General features: G+C 40.0%; 1 protein-coding gene across 2 annotated transcripts in view; it reads left to right on the top strand.

Annotated features, from left to right (window-relative positions):
• Nucleotides 1-5,896: 5,896 nt before the first annotated feature.
• The window catches only part of STIM2 (stromal interaction molecule 2), a gene marked incomplete at its 5' end in the record, with an annotated part of 67,121 nt that continues 53,210 nt past the window's right edge, over nucleotides 5,897-19,807 (top strand). For both annotated transcript variants that reach the window (XM_083862405.1, XM_083862406.1), the window contains one exon: nucleotides 5,897-6,104. In XM_083862405.1, coding sequence (XP_083718531.1) covers nucleotides 5,897-6,104 — 208 coding nt within the window. The remainder of the gene's footprint in view (nucleotides 6,105-19,807) is intronic.

The following is a 19,807-nucleotide window of genomic DNA, read 5'->3' on the forward strand; positions in this document are numbered from 1 at the left end:
ATGTCTATAGGTCTCACTTCTGTGTTGAAATTGGTTAAATTCTGACACTGCTTGAAAAGTGAAAAAGCCAGCAATTTATTTTTAATGTGTGTGTTTGTTGTGTTAACATTGCTGTTCATTAAACATCAGGAATGGTTACACTGATAATTTAAAGGCAGTTTGAACTACAAATTAACCCATTATGATTTGACTGTGAATGCAAAATTACCACAATCAAAGTCTTCTTAAAATTTAATAAGATGCCTGGACTTTTACAGTCTGGCAATCAATTTTGGCAAAACCAGTTATAGTGATTTATGTTCTGAGTAGATCAGATGATGAAGTTTGTCACATCATGATCTCCAGGATTATCCCTTGATAGTTCTTAACATATTTCTGATCACCTAAATCTGTAATATAATTCATTTCAACAACTGTTTTTCTGTTGCTCCAAATGGTCTTTAGCTGTCTAAATAGATAACAACCCATCACTCTGTTGTAATCTGACAAGCCAAGATAGCAAGATCCCTTCCTGCTCCTGCACCACCAGTAAGATTGTGTCCTGGCAAGCTGTTTGGCTCCTGCTACAGATTCCAAAAATCAAAATGCTGCCTGAAATATCTTTTTCACTCATTCTGCCATTGTTTTCTTTCAGACTCGGATATCTCCGGATGTGCCTCCAGATCTTGTGTAAACAGATTGAGTCTTTGTTTATTTTTGAAATAAACAGAACCCAACCACAGTCTGCCTAGCCAACATCTTCTAAGTGGAATGGCATCTTTGTTCTCATAAAGAACTCAACAATTTGAAAACAGGATAAGCAAAGCTTCTATGCAAATACAATATTCAGCTGCAATGAACATTTGCTGAACAATGTGTGTTCCAAGACTACTTTTATATTTGTCTTTACTCCGTAAGTGTTGAAGAAAAAAATCTTCTGTAATGACTGTGATAATGCTGATTGAAAAAAAACCCCTCAAATTAGGAAACTTAATTAAAAAGTTCTTTGCAGACCTGCAGCTCTTGTTTTTCCCTTCATGACTGCTCCTTCTTTCTTATTGAAAGAGATTTTGTCATTTTTGCAGCATTTTAGACTATTACCAGGTAATTTACTCGTTTGAGGGAGATCTAGACTCATGGTCACTGATAAGAACATCCTAAGGGCTAATGCTCCCATCAGATAAGGAAGATGTTTCACTGACTTCCATTCTCTACATTCCAGTTTTCTTATTGGACTGAAATAACATCTTTGACCCATAGTTTCTTGGTCCATTAACAGCTGGAAATACAGGACCACTTAAAATACTTTGTATAGTTTCCTCTTGAACTAAGAACCTTCCCTCCCCAAAACATTAACTTCAGTAATCCAGAAACAACTGAGAAGGGGTTCCTAAACTGATCCTCTCATCCTGGCAAAAATAAATCTTATAAAATTCCACCTTCATTTGATATTTTATCAGCACATGAAATCTGAGAACTAGAAAGTTTTATAATTTCGGTGCAGATATGAATAACTTCACTAATCAAGATAAGATATTTGAATTTTAATCTCAAGCCTGTTCAAAAATGAATGCTTCTTTTCACAGCACTAATAGAATCAAATATTTCTTGGGCAATTTACCAATAATCTGGTGGCCATTGCTTATCTTAATTTGAATTTATTGCCAGTTTGTACTTGCATTGTTTTTTAATTAAAATGAAATAGTTATTGTATTAATTTCTGAGTGTTCTATCCTGCAAGGTGACCTTGTAGCATTTTGTCTAAGTTCATGCTTTGTTTCTGTTTCCCCACCAGGTTTCTTTCTCATCTGTTATTAGTCTGGCTCATTTTCGTCATCAGTCTTCTCATCTACCCAGAGCATTCAGAGTTTGTAGTTTGGAGAGACTGCAAATGGCAGCAAAGCGCAGAAAAAATATTGGTTTTCCTTTATTCTATTGTTCAAACCTTCTTGAGGGTTATTGTAGGGCTGGCTGAATGTATATATTGGAAAGAACTGTTGGCATTAAACAACTCTGAAGATTAGTTCCTCTCCCTTTTTTTGCTCAGATAAATCAATGTGGTGATTAAGGCTAGCTGAATGATAAAACTGCTAACAGGAAAGGCAACTCAAAGCAGTTAACACACATTAATAAAAGGGAACAAAAGCTTTCTGCTCTGAAGATCAATGGAAGGATGCAGGACAGGACTCAAAAGCCTCTCAAGTTATCCATACAGTGAAGAACACTCAGAAAATTCGACCAAGACTGTAGGAGTCCATTAATACTCATCAGGATTCGTGACAGAAAGTAACATAAATGGCTGAACTCTTAAGGCTTCGAGGCCAGTTTGCTCCCTGCAGAAAGATAAACCTAGGCACCTGTGGGAAATGCTATTGCAACATTCTATCAACAATGTAGCATGTGCCAGTGCTAGACCTTCGGGGAAGTTCATTGTACTTAGAGCAGACCTCGAAACAAAGCTTTAACTTTTGTTCACACTCTCAGGGTGTCCCCATGCTCTGAGCACCGGGAATGTGCTCCCGTGACGCCCGTACAGCACCAAGGCAGTGGTCGCCAGGCTGTCCATCTGCCACGGGGATGCCTCTGTCCAGACAGTGCTGGGTCCAGCACCCACGGCAATCACACAGGAGAGAAGTGACTCCTCATCTCTCCTCGGTTCCTCTTCGCTGGCAACAATGCAGAGATTTTGGATATGCCTCTTTGTAACCTTTAGCAGCTGATAGTGATCAGTGTCTCCATTCTGTCTCACGTCTGTGAATCATCAGGATTTCTTCCTTGCTCCTTTTCTTCAGAACTGGGTGTCTTGTAAAACGCACACAAGCTGTGCTGGGTTGGGTAATTTGCCTGCCAATAGCATAGTCCAGGCTGAGAACTCTTGCTGCTCTGTGCTTCATCAGGTGACCCCACGCCCAGACATTACCATTCATTCTCCATTCACAACAAATTCCAGCCTTTCTATTACAACACTCTACATCCAGAGACAGAGAAAACATTCTAAATAGCAAACATACCCAAAAACCACACAGCTCTGGTGATGAATGGGGCAGGTCACTAGTGATGATGAACTGTGAAAAGGCTGAGATGCTCAAAGCCCTTTTTCCCTTGTTCTTTACTAGCAAGGACAGCCCTTAGGGTTCATAGAGTGAACCGTAGGGTTCTCTATGCCTCTTTGGCAAGGTTTGGAGGAGGAGACTTTAGCAAATTTAGCAAATTACATGTTTGCAAGTCTTTAGGGCTGAACAGGAGCTGCTTGTAAATGTGCTGAGGAAGGTGAGTAACTTCGTTGTGCTGCTTCCTATCACCTTCTGTGATAGGAAAATCTGTAGCAATGGGATGGGATTTCCAGCTACTGGGAAAAAAGCAAATGTCACATCATCAAAGCAAGGTGCAGGAAACTGCAGAGCAGTCATCCTTATCAAGTATCTCTCTTAGAGATCATGAAGGAAATGTTTCTGGAAGCCATTTCTGGGATGACAAAGGACGAGTCAATTCAGAAAAACCAGCACAATTCCACCAAAACAATTGCCTTCGGTCATGAGAGACTTGGCTCTATGACAGAAGTGATAAGAGCAGCACATACTGATTTTAGCAAGGGTCTTTTGCTGTGACATCCACAGTATCTTTGTAGTCCAGTAGGGACTGGGTAAGTAGACAAAGTGGATGGTAGCCTGAACCACTCTACTGAAATAAATACTACTGTATTTAGTGGTGACCAATCTGAAATGAAACTGACATCTGGTTATGAGTGATGTTCCTCAGGGCTGAGTAGGGGAGTTAGACTTGAGGAACTCTAGAAGTCATACATTTTTCTCTGATTCTATGATGAAGCCTTGCAGGGCACTTGTTTGAATTTGGGTCCTCATATTGAAACCACAAATTATTTAGGTTTCTGTGGATTAATTCTGTGTGTTCGGCTGCAGCCTTTCCTTGATTGTGAGCCGATTCATGCAGTTGATTCTTCATGATATGAAGTGGCACTGCATCATGAGGCATTTCCAGCTACGAAGCTTCTCACTGTGAGATCTGCTATGTTGTCCTGACCAGTAGTGACTTCCCCCCAACTCCAGAACACAGGCACTGCTTGAAACCAATCCCTTCCATGCTTCATGATTTGGGGACTTGTAGCGAAAAGCAGTAGGTGAAAATGAACCAATATTGAAAGAGAACTTTTAGTAAGGATCATATACTATTTTAGGCCCCCATCATTTTCTTGGAGTGTCCCTTTCTCACAGCTGTTCTGATGCATAATAGGCTTTTCTTTAAAGTACTTGTGCAGTCTGGATCGTTTGACTTCACTAACTCTCAGTTAAAACAGTTCACACTTCTCCAGGAAACTCGCCTCTTTCATGTACCCTTTATGCATTCCTCTCTCTTTGTAATATAACATTAACTAATTAATTAAATTATCAGCGGGTTTCTTTGTTTCCATCTGGGAAATTTACTCTGCTCCAGCTCTCCTCCCTAAAGTTAAACAACACTGAACAAGCTTTTTTAAGATACAGGCTTTTCATTGTTCTCTTTGCACAAGATCTGGTCAGATACTGTTGGTCTTTTAAAGCTGCTGTATTCACCGGCAGAAATGATAATGCTATGCACAGACTTCACAATTCAATCAGAGTTCATTAAGTTTAGGCACATTTTCCAAATCCTTACATGCTATATGATTACTACAAAGTTTTGAGTTTGGTTTTTTATTTCCATAAAAATATGCTTCAGCTGGGATGGAGTTTGCATGTCAACTATATCACTATAGAAATTGTTTCCTGCTGCATTTAGCAGTACTGTAATGATTTCACAGTTAGCTTTCCAGCTCTTGCTGACCTGCAGAAGCAGCTTGTACGACTCCATTTTGTGCCCCTGTCCCCTGTAGGGTCTACATAGCAGGGAAAGGCTTTTCTCAAGGTTCTTTCAACCCCTCTTCTGTTATTTCTTAGGTAATTGCAATAGTTAATAGGAAATGTAATGTTTATATAGCTTTTAGCATCTGTGCTGAATTATTTTCTCACGTATTGTGTATCTAAGATACTAGATTGAATTTGGTCTTAAAGGCTGCGTTATTCTTGTTAAATGTTTCTAAATGGAAAGCTGTAAAGTACCACAGGTTTGGACAGGACAAAGCACAGACAGACCTTAGTGCCATTCAGTGGATTGATGGAAACATCATAGGCAAAAGTGGGGTGTTTTAAACAAGATTTTAAGCACAACGAAATCGGAGTTAAATCTTTGTGATGACTTAGTTTTCCTGTTTTCAGTGGGATCAGATTTGAAACTCTTCCTTTTCTCGTTGGTTGATGTTTTGGGAGTGCTGTAGTGCACAACGAGCCTCGACCTCAGAGAGCTCCCCTCAGGTGTCTGCACTGGCGGTGCCATGAGGGCGACTTTAACCAAGCCCAAGGTCGCCTTTTGCCTGTAGCTAAAATACCCTATTTTCACCTCGTGCCTTTCCTAAATCCGGCCCAGCTGGGCCTGAGGGGCTCCGGGACACGCCTGGCGTGGGGTTGGCCCGGCACCCGAGTGCGGCCCGGGACAGCAGCCCCCGCCACCGGGCGGTGCGGGCGGCCCTGCCGCGGTCCCGGCACCTGCGGCTGCCACCTGCCCTGTCCTGCCTTGCCTTGTCCTGTCCTGTCCCGTCCTGCCCTGCCCTGCCCTGTCCGGGCCGCGCTCTCCGGGCAGCAGGACCAGCCCCGGGCCCGCGCGCCGCCGGCCGCCCCCTCCCCGGTGACGTCACGGCGCGGTGACGTGTGGCGGGCGGCGCGGGCCCGCCGGAAGCGCTGGGAGGCGGCGCGGAGCGGGGCCGGGCCGGGCTGGGGCGGGTTGTGCCGCCAGAGCGGCAGCGGCGCAGCGCGGAGTTCCAGCCCCGCGTTCCGTCCTTCCGTCCCTGCGTTCCTGCCTTCGCTCCGCGGCAGCGGCGGTACCGATGAGCGGGCTCCGGGCGCCCGGCGCGCGGCCGCTGCCGCCCTGCCTGCTCCTGCTGGGGCTGCTCCTGCCGGGGCCGCTCCTGCCGGGGCTGCTCCTGCCCGCCGCGGGAGCGGCCGCGGGCTGCGAGCTGGAGGCGGCGGACGGCGGCGGCGGGCGGCGGGGAGCGCGGGGAGGCGCGGCCGGCTCTGCGGCGGAGGCGGTGACAGGTAACGGGCGGGCTGTGGGTGCGGGGCTGGGACGCGGCTCTCCCGGGCCTCGGTTCCCCGCCGCGGGCCCGGTGCGGCTCGGCTCGGCTCGGCTCTGCAGAGGCGCCGGGCCGGTCTGCGGGCTCCGGCTGCGGCGGCGGCGCTGCGGTGCTGCCCGGCGCGGCCTGCCCGGAGGGAGCCCGCCGCAGGATGTGTGCAGGATCCTGTGAATAGCGATATTGTTGGGATCCGGAGCCGCCCCAGCCGTGTCCGGGCCCGGCCCGGCCCGCGGTACCGAGCGCGGCTCCGGCCGGGGCACAGGGCCCGACCCTGCCCGGGAGCGGGGTTATTCTCCGGGAAAGTGCATTCCAGCCTTCACTTAATTCTTTAAAGAAAAGTCACATTACTGTACTTAGGGCAGTTGGGAATGCCCGCAATTAAAACCGGCGGTTGTGCTGAACCATTTGAAATGATCTCATTTCAGCAGGCTTTGAGGAATTGCCTGTACACAGTCTGAATCTGTCTTGTAATGAACGGGAGGGAGCTTTACTGCCGTCAGACAGTTCGCTTAAGAAAATAGGATTTGTGTGTTAGGAAATTCTCAGAAACATTTAGAAGTTTGTCCTGTCTTATAATGTGCTTTTCAAAAAGCTCCACAATTCGAAGGAAGAACGTGAAAGGTGGACGAAACAAGAAAACCCCATCTCCCTTCAGAATTAGAGTAGTGTGCATTTCTCAGGGAAAAACTTGTGCGGTTGTTGGAATAGTATTGACACCCTGAGCTGGAAGTGCTGAACTTCAGCTGATGACACCTGCCTGGGTTTTTTTTTTTTCAGCCCAACACCTTAAAGACATGAGTTTTAATTATAATTAATGAAACTTCAGCAATAGTCATGGAATAACTCCAAGGTAGAGATGCAAGGCTAGGTGATCCAGCAGTCCTGTTTGGGGACACCACATTTCTGAAATGTGAATTGTCCGGTCTGTTGGCTCGCCGTGCAAAGTAAGGAAGTTGGAACATCCGCAGTCTGTGGAGGGGCAGTCGTACCTCCCAAGGGTGTTGGGGAAGTGCTGTATCAGAACGACTCTCTCTCTTCGTTTTTTGATTGTTATTGATCTGGTTGTAGGTGGTATTAAGCTGTTCTTACTATGAATACTGCTGATGCTGTCTGCATTTTGTGCTTAATCAATTTTGATGTGTCAGTCTGTATGGAAAAAAACTAAACGTTTTAATGTTTTATGGGCTGTAAAGGTACTGAGATGCATATTAGCTGTGTTCTCTCCCACTTAGTAGTGACTCTGGTGAAGAAGAAAGACAATTATTTGAGAAATCTAACATGTTATAAGTGGATTTATTGTGTTAAACGGCACTATGGTCTGGAAGATATATATGCTTGTAAGCCATCTTACAAGCAATTTTAAATTTTAGGAGGTTTCAACGTAGTTCTGTGTTCATCCACTTAATAAATACATGTTTTAATTTGTCATGGAGGTTGTTTCCCTACCTACCTAACTAGCTCCCAAATAGTTTTAAGTACTTTTTGCAAAGCTGGAAGAACTCTTGAAGGTTTGGGAAAAAAACAGATTACTTCTTCAGGGAGCGATTTTAGTTATATCTATATCTATCATTTTCCTGAAAGGCAAAAGCACTGTTGAGTTAGGGAAGAATGCCAACACTCGTCTGGAGAACAACAGAATAAACTTTTAATTCAGTTATTTTGGCTAGTTTGAGAAGTACAATCCAGAAGATAAAAAGCTGCTAAATATAAAATGCTGTGTTAGGAAGATGCTTTGGGATGATCAGATAGAGGTGTTTGGGAAACAGAGCTGTAGGAAACAATTCAGACTTCTAGGTACAAATTGGTCCGAATGAGCAACATGCAGCTGAGAAGAGTAGATGCCATCCTTGGATATGTTGATTGAGTTTAAATTACAGAAGGCTTTTCTTTTTTTCCTTTTTGATTGCACTTTTGTGTCTAACTTTGAGTATTAAATCCAAAAAGTACAGAGAAATGTAGCAGTGTGATTTGAGAAGTTCACAACTTATAAATTATTATTATTTTTTTCATGAAAGTATTGTGTTATTTTGGTGTGGTGGAAAAGACTGTGGGATGGGTATGTAAGAAGAAACGGTTCACAGGAGCAGTAGGAGTTTTTTAAAGCTTTTTTATTTATTTTATTTTTTTTAAACTGTGGTTGAGATGTAGGTTAAGAGGAAGTAAATTTTAGTGGGTGTGATTTAGGTTAAATATGGGCTGGAAAGTTTTTACCTATAACAGTCAAATTACATAGATTGTTAAACAGGTTCCCAGTATTAGAGGTTTTTATTGGCTTAGAGAAGAAGCTGACAAAGATAATCTAGACACTTGTGTGTGATGAGTTTTAGGACTAGTAAAGAGCCTGTGATTCTATTTTTGCCGTATTTCATCAGATATTCAGGTATTTACTCAATTGAGTATGTAGATTATCATTACTGTTGTCTTGCCTGTGTGTGTGCCTTTTTAACAGGGCTTTTAAATGACAGCTGAATATGCAACATGTGACACTGTGCTTGAAGGTATTTAGTCACGATTGTGAAAATTGGACCAACAGAACTGTGTCTCCCTTGGAGGGAACATCATGAGGTTGTTTGCTATTCACTCGGGCTCTGCTTGTTCACTACTTTATTTGGTAGAAGGTTTTAAGGAACCTTCTGTTCTAAGTTTGAAGATAGCACTGGGTTTTCACATTTTCGTATTCACCCAATTTTAAGTTGCTTTGTAATTCTGGATAATTGTGGATTCTTTTCATGTTTAATCCATGATCATGGATTAGCTTGTCTGCCTTTGAGTGTGACAGAGAACCTGCATCTGTATTTGGCTAATAAATTTCTCTCAAATTATGTCTTATAATATTTGAGATCAGTTTTAACTACATCATTGCATTGTATTTACTGAAGAACCAATAGGCAATGTAATGTAATGGGTTGTTTTTTTTTTAGCAATTCAAAGATTTTTCTTTTAATTACATTTCTATTCTGGAACTTAGCCATTGTCTTAACACGCTGAACTCTTCAAATTAATCAGACTTTGGCATTTGAGAAGCGAAGGTTTCTGGAAAATGTGTTTTTAGCTGCAACTCTACAATTGGCTTAAGCTGTTCTAATGTAGGTGGCTGTTTAAGTGGGGCTTTTTTCTCTGGAGTTGACCCCAGCTGGCCACACACACAATACTGTTACCACAAGAGAGCTGGTAGGAGTCGGCATGGTCATCCCACTACTGGAAACCCACAAGGAGAGAAGGAGTTTCATGCTCCCTTTTTGCTTTGTACTACCCGACTTACCCTAATATTCTGATGAGCAGCACCGTCTGTTGCTTTGGCTTGCAGGAATGTGGCAAGAACCACAGGCAACAGGTAAAACTGAATTTACCAGACTCTTTCCTGGCTTGCTTTAAGCCTATCACCAGTGCAAAGAAGAGGGAGGACCATGGTGTCCAGAGAGGGGAGCAAGGATGGTGTGCTTCCTTGTGATGGCACCCAGTGATAGTCTGAACAGAGCTGTTCATAGAATGTCATTGCTAAGGTGACTGTGAAACTGCATCAGTGATCTTTTTGGGGCTTGAATAAGGTGTTTGGAATTCGGTGGTTGTGTGTGAGCCTTCATGTATAGTGAGCTAATACTAAGAGGGTGGTGAATTTGGGCACATAGTGAAATGCTTTTGCGTGACTAGTTTGGCTTGTACCAGTCTTATAAGTTTGTGAGCTATGAGACTTCTGTGGCCTTCTTAGTGAACTGCTAGTAGATTTCTCTAGTGATGGAGACTCAGCATTACAGGTTTTTGTTTGCTTGTTTGTTTTTTGCAATTCTATTTCTTCTGTTTGTCTCTAGTAAAGCTCCTTGTAATCTGGCTTTACTGTTTCTAGTGGGAGGACAGAAATTTCAAGTCCTGTCTCCTCTAAAGGGTGTTGACATGAAGCTATCATTACTTTTTGATAGTATCTCAATGCAGTCATCTGTCTTTGGAATATAATCATTTCTCAGATAAATTAAGTTTTTAATTTCTTAGCATGTTTTTTATTTTTAGTGATGAAGAATAGAAGAAATTCAGGAGAGATCTCTGTTTTAATAGCTCAGTCAATAGCAGTTGCATTGTCATAACTATGAGATACAGTTAAAAAAGCTGAGAATGGCTGGATTTGTAGACTGTTTTGAAACAAATATTAGAAAACAATTAACCAGGAAAAATCCTGGCCTTTATGTAGCTGAGTGGCATTGGACTCCCACTCAGAGATAAAACATCAAGTACTTGTAACTTCCTTTACCCTTAGCTGAGTTTTTTTACCTTACAGCCTTCCAGTGTTTTGATTGTAACTCTTCAACGCATTCTGCACCTTCTGGTGTCCTGTAAGGTTTTTCCTTCACCTCTTCTGAAGATTCAGTCTTGGTGTTGTGATTTAGAGAGGTTATTTAGCTGGTATTTTCTTTTCTTGTGTTAGAGTAGTAGTAGTATGTAGCAGACCCTTTCTTTATACCCCCAGTGTCGCTCCCTGAAATGTTTGAACTCTGTCATGTCTCCATCAGCAGGTTTTTGTGTTGCCCTTTCAGCTATAAGCTCTCTGAAGACAGCTCTGCTGTTCTGAGGACGTCCTTCTGACAAGCTGGGCCCACGCACAACTTGGGCATGACTCATTTTCTTCTGCCTAACTCCAGGGATACTGATCTATCATAACTAGGTTGAGCTGCCATATATTTGTCAAAAGAGGACTGCACCCAGTGACAGGAGCTGTTGATCTTGATAAGATTTCCCATGATGATACTGCTACTATGAAAATCACCTAAAAATACTGAGGTGTTTTAGCATTTGTATGAAGTAAGCAGTTTCATGGCCTTCTAATTGACTTTCAGGTTGTGTTCTCTAACTCTTACATCTTTACATCTTTTTTGTGTTTAGTATTCGTTCTCAATTGGCATTTAGAGGGAGGAACACACAGCAAAACAGCAAACAGCTGTGATGTGGGAAAGCTAATGTTCCTTTTTTTATTTTATTTTTTTTTTAAAGTGCATGGTTAAAGACTCTTCAGAAGTCAAAAGTGTATTATTTTACATAAAGTGTTGACTAATTTACTGCAGAAATCCCGATGGTAGGGAAGACTTCATTAGGATTTTGGGATTAGTCTGTTACATCCTGTCTGTGGAACTGGCTTTTTAAAATACAGGAACTTGAGATGTTTATTTTGACCACATAGGGAGTGTGTAAAAAATAAATAGCCACAATGTTTGTTGTCCTAAAATAAACATATACATATTTTTAGAAACCAAGGTGAGTTTCAAGTTATTACATAAGTTCTTATTATTCTGCCTTTGGTTACTACTAAGTATCTCCAGTTACTGTGGAAACTGCATATCTGAAAGAGGAGGGGTGAATAAAATTATAATGTGTTGTTAAAATTTAGAATCAGCACAAACAGAATGTGATGATTGTCAGAAAATTTACCCTTTTTATTTAATTTCTCTGAGCAATTCAAACTTAAGAGTTTATTTATACCTTTCCTCCTCCTGCCCCTTCTGGATCTTGCTCATTTTCCTTCAAATCCAAAAAATCCATGGCATTTTTCAAAGACCTGGTAGAGGTGGGTGTCTTTAAATCTGCATAATGAGATGTATTATAGAATTTTAACTAAAATTCATCTTGGAAATTGAAGATAATGTGCTTGTCAGTACAATTAAGAATTTGAGCTCACAGCACTCAGAACTGTTGACTCATTTGATTCAGCAGAATTCAGATTAAGAGGTAAGAACCACTGACCTTTTCGGTCTTATTCCTGTGGTCTCTAGCCAAGATTTTTAAGTGTATCAGGAGATTTTCTCTCTATGCAGTGTTATGCTACTTTCTTTTCCAGCTGTTCCTAGATGTTGAGATGGGAAGGGAACCTATCACTGAGTTACTGCAGCTTGTATTGCAAACCGCAAGCAGCACCACAGAAACTTGTGTAAATTGGAATTGTTGTTGAGGCTACTTGGATTGCGTGAAGCTCAACTTCTGCAGTAGCTCAGAATTTATAGGAATGCAAAGATGGCTTTGATCCTTTTTGTCTAGGCAACACTTTCTGTTTCCTACCTTTTCTTGTGTATCATGAGACATTTAAAAGCTGTCAGCAGCCCAGCCCTTTGGTACTGTCTCCAGCTGAAATTTTAATAGCTGATAGATTTTTGTGTGTGTGTGCTGTGTTTCTGTAGTTAATGTTCATTTGTAAGAAATTGTCATGTGCTCAGCTCCTAGAGCTGAGTAGTTTACTAAAACCAGTAGTTTACCTTAACCTATTTAAAGCCGTGTTTAAAAGCAAATAAACCTTGTGACAAAATATTAATTTAGGCAAGATTTTGTTGAATAAAAATTTGCTGAAGACGTTTTGGTTTTCTAGGCTCTGTGTATTTTCTCCTTAAAAGTAGAAACTTTTCCCACATGAAAGTGCGGTCTGAATGCTCCTTCTCCCTTTGTGGTTTAGAAAAAAGGAAGGGATTAATTGTATGCAATTATTAAACATATATGATAATGTTGCAGAAATAAAGGAACAGTTTTTCTCAGTTTCATCTAGTGGCTCTGTGAACTGAAATACTTAAATTCAGAATTTCCTGCAAGTTAAATATGTTATTTAGAAAGGAAAATTTCACACAAATGTTATTTTATTTCTAATAGTAAATAACTCCTTGTGGCTCCCCTGGAGATTTGTCAAGAATAACTCCTGAATAGTATGTGATAGCTCCTGAATAGTATGGGGTGTGGGCTTTTTTCTTTTTTTTTTTTTTTTAAATATGTAGCATTTGACAAATGAGTGAATGGCTCAGTAAGTGATTGTTTTTTAGATATATCATTTTTCATGTAGAAGTATGTTCAGTGAGCTTTGCTTGGAAATTATAAGCTTTGACTAATAACTTTTGTCAATCTCCTGAATTTTTTTGTCCCAGCCATAGGCTTTTACTGGAAATGCATTCCTCCCTTCTGCCCTCACTAGATGCATTAAGTAGGTGGGTCTTCTGTTTTTATGCCTAGATCTAAAGCATATAAAAAGAATCTTACATTGTTTCTCTCTAGTAGTCTGGAAATGACAAGCTTGATTAGTTTTTCCTTGTTTTAAAATTCTACACAGTATTTTCATTTGAAGAACAACAAACAAGAAGTACCGTACTGTTAACAAATAAAAAGCAGATGCAAATCAGGTGTTCTGTGATAATTTTGAAACATATGAAAGGTAGTTATTCTGAGTAGGAGTCTTCCTTTTACCATAGTTTTAATTCTTGATTGTTATATATAGGATGTTGCAAGGTAGCTTCTTGCTGTAACATTGTATGTCAATGTGAAAATACCCCTGGCTTCAGTTATTTTCATCCCCTGAAGTATTAAAAATTGTTTTAAAGTGAAAATGAAATTGCCTTTTTTTAGTGCCAAGTACTTTTTACTGTTTTGCTAAATATGAAAATTAGATTATATAATATCATATAGTTCCAAAATTTATATTGTTAAGTGTCAAGAATGAAAAATATATTTATATTCTTTCCTACTGGTGGATTTTAGTTACAAATGAAATGTACAGAGACAGTACTGTCTTTCCCAGAGTATAATTTTAATTTCTATTTGAAAAACTTAGCTTGGCCAGTATTTTTTTGGAACCTGGCTGCCTCAGTCTCTTGTTCATACCTGGTTCATGTTCTCTGAATATATTTACTGAAACTCTCAGTGCTGTAGAGGGTATTCCAGTTACTTTGGAAACAGTGCAGTAATATGTTGGTCTAAAATACAGATAAGAGCCTCTGAAAAGGGTTCCATTGACTTCATTGTATGAACCTGTATTATTTATTCACTGGGATTTCATTCCAAGACTGCATTTAAAGTAAAGCAATGTTTTGGTTTTGGTCTTGTGAGGCTCCACTGCCGATAACTGGTTTTACAGTGATGGTGTTGCAGGCAGGGGTTGGGGACCTGTAGCTCTGCAGCTTTAGAGGATGTTAGCCTTGTCACTGGTTTAACTTGACCTTAAAATGGGCTGGTTTTGCAGGAAGGGATGCTCCTCCTTTCTGCTTGTTTCTTTCTCTCTCTCCCTGCCTATTCTGGGTGCTCACTCATGATGTCTGGAGGTGGACTGCTTGGGGGAATTGATTGAGCTGAAAGCTGGGGTTTTTTTTCATCAGTACCAGGTCTTTGCTTCAGTTCAGTGCATGGCTGCTCAACAGTATCTTGTGAGGAGATAAAAGTGTTGGGGGAAATTATTATTAACCATTTTAGTGGAAGCCCACACATGCCAAGTAAATAGCAATTGAGAAAGGTATGTAAGGGAGACTTAGGTACTCTCAAAAAGCAACGTTTTACCCACTTACCAACTGTGAATCTGAAAAATGACATTCAAAATTGATAAGGAAGTACTTCAGCTATCCATAAGACTTGTAGAGAGGGGCTTTTAGATTAGCAGTAGAACTATTATTTTAGTAGGGCTTCTTAAAGAGATTAGTTATTCCAGATGATAGTAACTTAGCTTGCAGAAAAAATGGATGGTTTGGAATAAACTTTTGTTTCGGGAGTTAATTTTTTTTTTTTTTTTTTTTTTTTTGCCTATTGATTTATTGTAAGAAAGTTTATATCTCAAAATTAAAATTGCTTGCTAGGCATAATTATTTACTTCTGTAAAGTGAAACTGATGAAGTGTGATTTTATTAATATGGGATAGTAAGAACATGTGCCATTCTGATTTGGCTGTACATGTTTGAAAGCTAAACAAACCCACCTATCTGAACTCTAGATGCATCCAATTGACTACTTTCAAACACTGTTACAAAAGAATCCAAGTAAAACTAGTTTGTTTTGTTTATTAAGTAAACATCCTAAGAAACTATGCATCTGTGATGTGTTATTCTTTTGTCTCTGAAGCACTCAGAAGCTTGTTTTATGTTGCCTCATATCTGTTTATAGTATCCCATGAACAGTAGTCAAGGCTCTTATTTCTCTTGATGTTGTCAAGTGGTAGGACTTCCTTATTCCAGCAGAGTGGAAGCTCTGTATGCAAACTGGTCTGTGATCAGGTTCACAGAAATTACTGTTTTCTTACAAAACAGTGATGAACTATCACAGGTACTATGTTGTCTTACTGGAAAGAAAAAGGATGCACCTTCACAGTGCCAGATGGTTACAGATGGAGCATCAGAAATTGCTGGAAGTTTGGTGTGTAGTGGAGTGATGAACTGGGACTCAATCTAAGCTGCTGCTGCTCGCAGAGGTCTCTGAAAGTATTTCATGATACTGTGGGACAGGGTGATGAGATGGTAGTGTTGACATGCAAAAGAGTGGTGCAGGGAGAGAAAAGAGGAAGGAGCTTACTTCAATGAGTGGTTTCATACCATTAAGTGTCTTCTTAGAGTTGATTTAGCTGATTAAATGGATCTCTGATTAGCTGTTATACTTGAGATTTTTGGGAGTAATTGTGGACTGTTCTTTGAAAAAAAAGCCTGGGCGTTGGTCAGGAAGAAGTACTACAAATTATGAATACAGAGAAATAGAATACTAATCATTGTCACTTGAAAGGATGTAGAAGAAACACATAGAATGTTCTGAGTTAGAAGGGTTCTGGAGGGATCATCGAGTCCTGTCCCAAAGTAAATGGCCCTTACTGCAACTGAAACCACAACCTTGGTGTTACTAGAGCCGTGCTCTAACCAACTGAGCCGAGATATTTGAATCAAGCTTGCCAGTGCTTTTATGTACCTGTTTTTTGTGTAAGATGGGCTAGTAAACCTTCTCGATATTAAAAGACCTGCCCTGTGGCTGTAGTTCTTAGAAGCTGAAGGCAGCCACAATTTAGGCCTTCAGCCTGTCTTCTTCCTCATGCTGAGCTATTTTGATTTAATTGTTGGATTCATTTTTTACTGGAATAATATGCTAAAATTAGATAAGCAAAGGTTGAATGAACACTGGGCTGGAAGGCCAAGAAGGTGGAAGGAGGGCTGGAAAAGCACTGTGACAGCCAGATGGGTTTTGAGTCTTAGGAGGGAGATAGGAGTGTGGTAGATTTCTTTGAAATAATGAGTATTATAAAGCAGGCAACTATAAGAAAACTGGTACTTATTTTCATGCTATGAGACCTGGAGGCATTAATTGTAAAATCAGCAGACTGTTTGAAAATGGATATATCTCTGCCCTGCTTCCCAGGGTGAAGTGGGAGAACATGTCTGCATGAACAGGTACAATTGAGCCAGAAATCTTATTACAGTGGACTGTTTTGTAAAAGAAAAATGTGTTGTTTTTGGGAAAAATTATTGTTGCCATCACCCTCTGTACTGCACCACTTGCTGCTAGATAGTCCTTGGCAAGATTCAATTGGGTGGACACCTTTGCTTAAGAGTGGTTATTTCATATGTATTTGCTAATCTTCTATGAAACTGCAAGGTATGATTGTGTTGTTTGAGACAAAACAATTTGACAGTATAGTTGCCATTTCCATTAGCATTTCATTTTTCGTTTTGTGCTAATGTTTAAAGTGATTGCTAAAGTAGAAAGAACAAGGGTAAAATACTTAAAGGAGAATATCATAATGTTACAGTAAACTGCATCCATAATTTATGTGGTTAGTTTTTGGGAGGTGTAACTTATTTTGTGTTTTTAGTTTGAAAACTGGCAAAAGTTTCGCTGGCATTTACTCACTTTAAAATTGATTTTATTGAACTGTGTTTCTGCTGTTGATTTGTATTTGTTTGCAGTCTCCTAACACTGAAATTTCTTTCCTGTCAGAGGCTAGCAAAATTACAATGACTTTTTTGGTTTTGATTTTCTTTTATCATACTTAGTTTTCTGTGCTCAAAAGGCTGTCAACAGCACATTAACCTTTTAACAAAAGTGAAAAAACAAGACAGCCATTGCTTTGTTGCCCAAATTATTGTTTGTATTCTTTAAATATGAATGTCATAGTTTATTATTAATTTGAACAGATTTTTTTATGCTTTAGTAGAAGCGTTTTAAGATTGCTTCTTTAATTCTGGTCGTTTGCTGTTTGATACTGTGTTTTTGGGGTCTATGAAGTGTTTGAGGGGACTTTAGGCAGAGAACTAAGCATTTCAACTGAGTTTTCTGAATACAGTTATAATGTAACTGCTTAAAGACTAGATATTGTGGCTTGTTATCTGTCTTTGGTCTTCTACCTTCAGATCTGACCATGGGTGGAGATTTTAGGCAGCTGTGGGGTTTCAAGTGATAATGACGATTTTACAGGTTGATCAACTAATTTTTGAAGCTCATTCATCCAAATTGCTTTGGAAAATGGGCATTTGCTCTGTAGTTACTACCAGGCCAGTCTTATTTGTAGAACACTGAGGGAACATAACTGACCTCTCAGACTTTGTGACCTCTTGTATTTTTTTTTTTTATTCAGTCCACCACCTGCCCTGCTCCCAAAGGTTTGCAAGGGTTATTGTAATGAAAAGAATTGTTTCACTGCTTCTCATATGATTGTGAATACTTGAAGTGAAACTATCTGGTTTTGTCTTGGGTTCTGCTCTGGAAACTGACTGTAGAAATGTTTCGTGAATGTGTCTAGTTCAGTTGGTCTTCTTCAAAATTTTGTTGGTGTACACAATTAAAATGAAAGTGGAAGTGAAACACTCTGCTAGTAGCAAGGACTTGTTGCACATAAAAATTAAGGGAAATGTGATGTTTAAAGGAGTGAAGATTGTGTTTGCTTTTCCAGGTCTGTGCTGTAGTTTGAAGGATCATAAAGGACAAGCTTAATTCTCCTATATTAATTGGGAATGTACTAAGAGTCTGGTTAGAAGCTGGAAAGGAACATGTATTTAACTATAAAGACAGACCTGTAATTGTTTTTCTTGGCAAGTTTTGCCTTCAAAATTTTGAAGAAGACTGACTTAAATACAAAATTCTTTGTTGCTTTCTGATACAGATGAGAATTGGAAAAAACAGTGGTAAACCACTATGGAAATCAACATCTTATGTCCTAAGATCAACTCAGAGCTTGTAATTTATACTACTGCTTGGATATTTCAAAGCTCCTTTTGTTTCACTAGGTAGTGAATTTGACCTCAGCAACTGACTACAGAACAGTCTGTATTGTGTGGAGCTAAAGCATATAAGGAATTTCTCTAAAGTGTTCTGCTTAACCCCAGGGTTGTTTGGCACCCGGTGGAGAGGATAGTTCCTGAGTCTTAGTATTAGTATGTGAACTAGGTGTAAGTTAGAGACGTAGTAAAAGGTGACTTATGATGTTCATGCTGGTGTCAAGTACAAGTGCCAACACCAAGAGCAAAGTTCTCAATGTGTTGCAGTGCTAGGGCAAGGTAAATGCTGTTCTTGTCCTGTGCATCTTGCCCAAGAGCTTTAAGTAGCCTGTAATGTTTGCATGAATAATGAGATGTTGTCTCTGACATGTTCACCTATTTTATGAAGTAGCCTCAACTGATAGTCTTGGATTTCTCACTTAGAAATATTTTGTAACTTGCTACTTCTTTGGCTTATCTCAAACTGCTGTTAAACAGAGATTACTTCAAAGTACCAGTTAGAGCTAGTTTGTTTGTTAAATAGGCAAAGTCCCTTGACTTTACAGATTGTATTTTCTGTTGGCAATTAAAATTAATACGAAGTTTAATTGTAATGAAAGCAACTTCAATATTTCATTCCTAACTTAGAAGATTTTAAATTTAAAGACAATGGGTATACCTAAATATCTGAATATGGGTTAAATAGTTCTATCAGAAATGATATTTTATTTTTGTTAAGGTGTCACCAAAGCCAAAGGATGGCTTTCAGGCATCCTCCAGTTCTCTCTTGGTTGTTGTTCCTTTCAGAGGAAATAGGGAAATAATGATTTGCATTTGGCAGGGCAGGCAGAAAGCTTTGTATTTGCAGTGCTGGGTGAAACATTTGCGATGGTTACTGGTGGGGTACAGGGCCCAGAAGGGAGGAAAGCAGCCAGACCAGTAGCAGCTATTAGTTCTCACACTGGAAATATCCAGCAGTGAGCCTGCTTCCTTCTTGGACTTTCTGAATAGCTGTTGCTCATGCCAAGGCTATTGTTGTTGTACTGGACTTTGAAAATGCAGCGTCATTTGGAAGCTGGTGTTTCACACAATGCAAACTTCAAGATGTGGTTGGAAAAGCATATTTGGGTAGCATTTACTATTCAGTTTCCTGCTTCCCCTAGGCATATTATTTTCATTTGTTGTTTAACATTGTTGTATTTGTAGGGTCCAGAGGTGTTGAAGTGCACACCTGTAGACCTAGTTTTGTGCCTGAGATGTTTTAGTTTTCTAAAATTCATTTCCCAGAGAATTTTCTGTAAACAAGAAACATGTTTTTGTAAACTGTACCTAAATTTTCATTCCTTTTCCTAAGAGGGACTTCTTGATGTCCCTCTGGTCTGACCAATGTAATTGAAGAAGTTTGTTTTTGTTTCACCAATCAAATTGGTTTGTGTGGAATAGGATGAAAAAGAAACACATCCCCAAAATAAATAAGTTATTTTCAGCCTTCTGAAGTTCAGGATCTGTATCGTTGTAGTGTAAAACAGCGTCACACACTCACGGTGTTACTGACCAGAACCTTTAGGGACAGGATTCGTTTCACATCTCTGGAGGTGTCAGCATCTGGGCTCTTTCTATAGTAGATTAAAATTGTTTTGTTGTGAGATGGGAAATGCTGTTTGGAGATATGGACATTGCCACTAAGTCTGCTCACTATGTCAGATTTCTGTTG

Source organism: Zosterops lateralis (assembly GCF_965231275.1).
Source record: "Zosterops lateralis genome assembly, chromosome: 5".
Taxonomy (NCBI): domain Eukaryota; kingdom Metazoa; phylum Chordata; class Aves; order Passeriformes; family Zosteropidae; genus Zosterops; species Zosterops lateralis.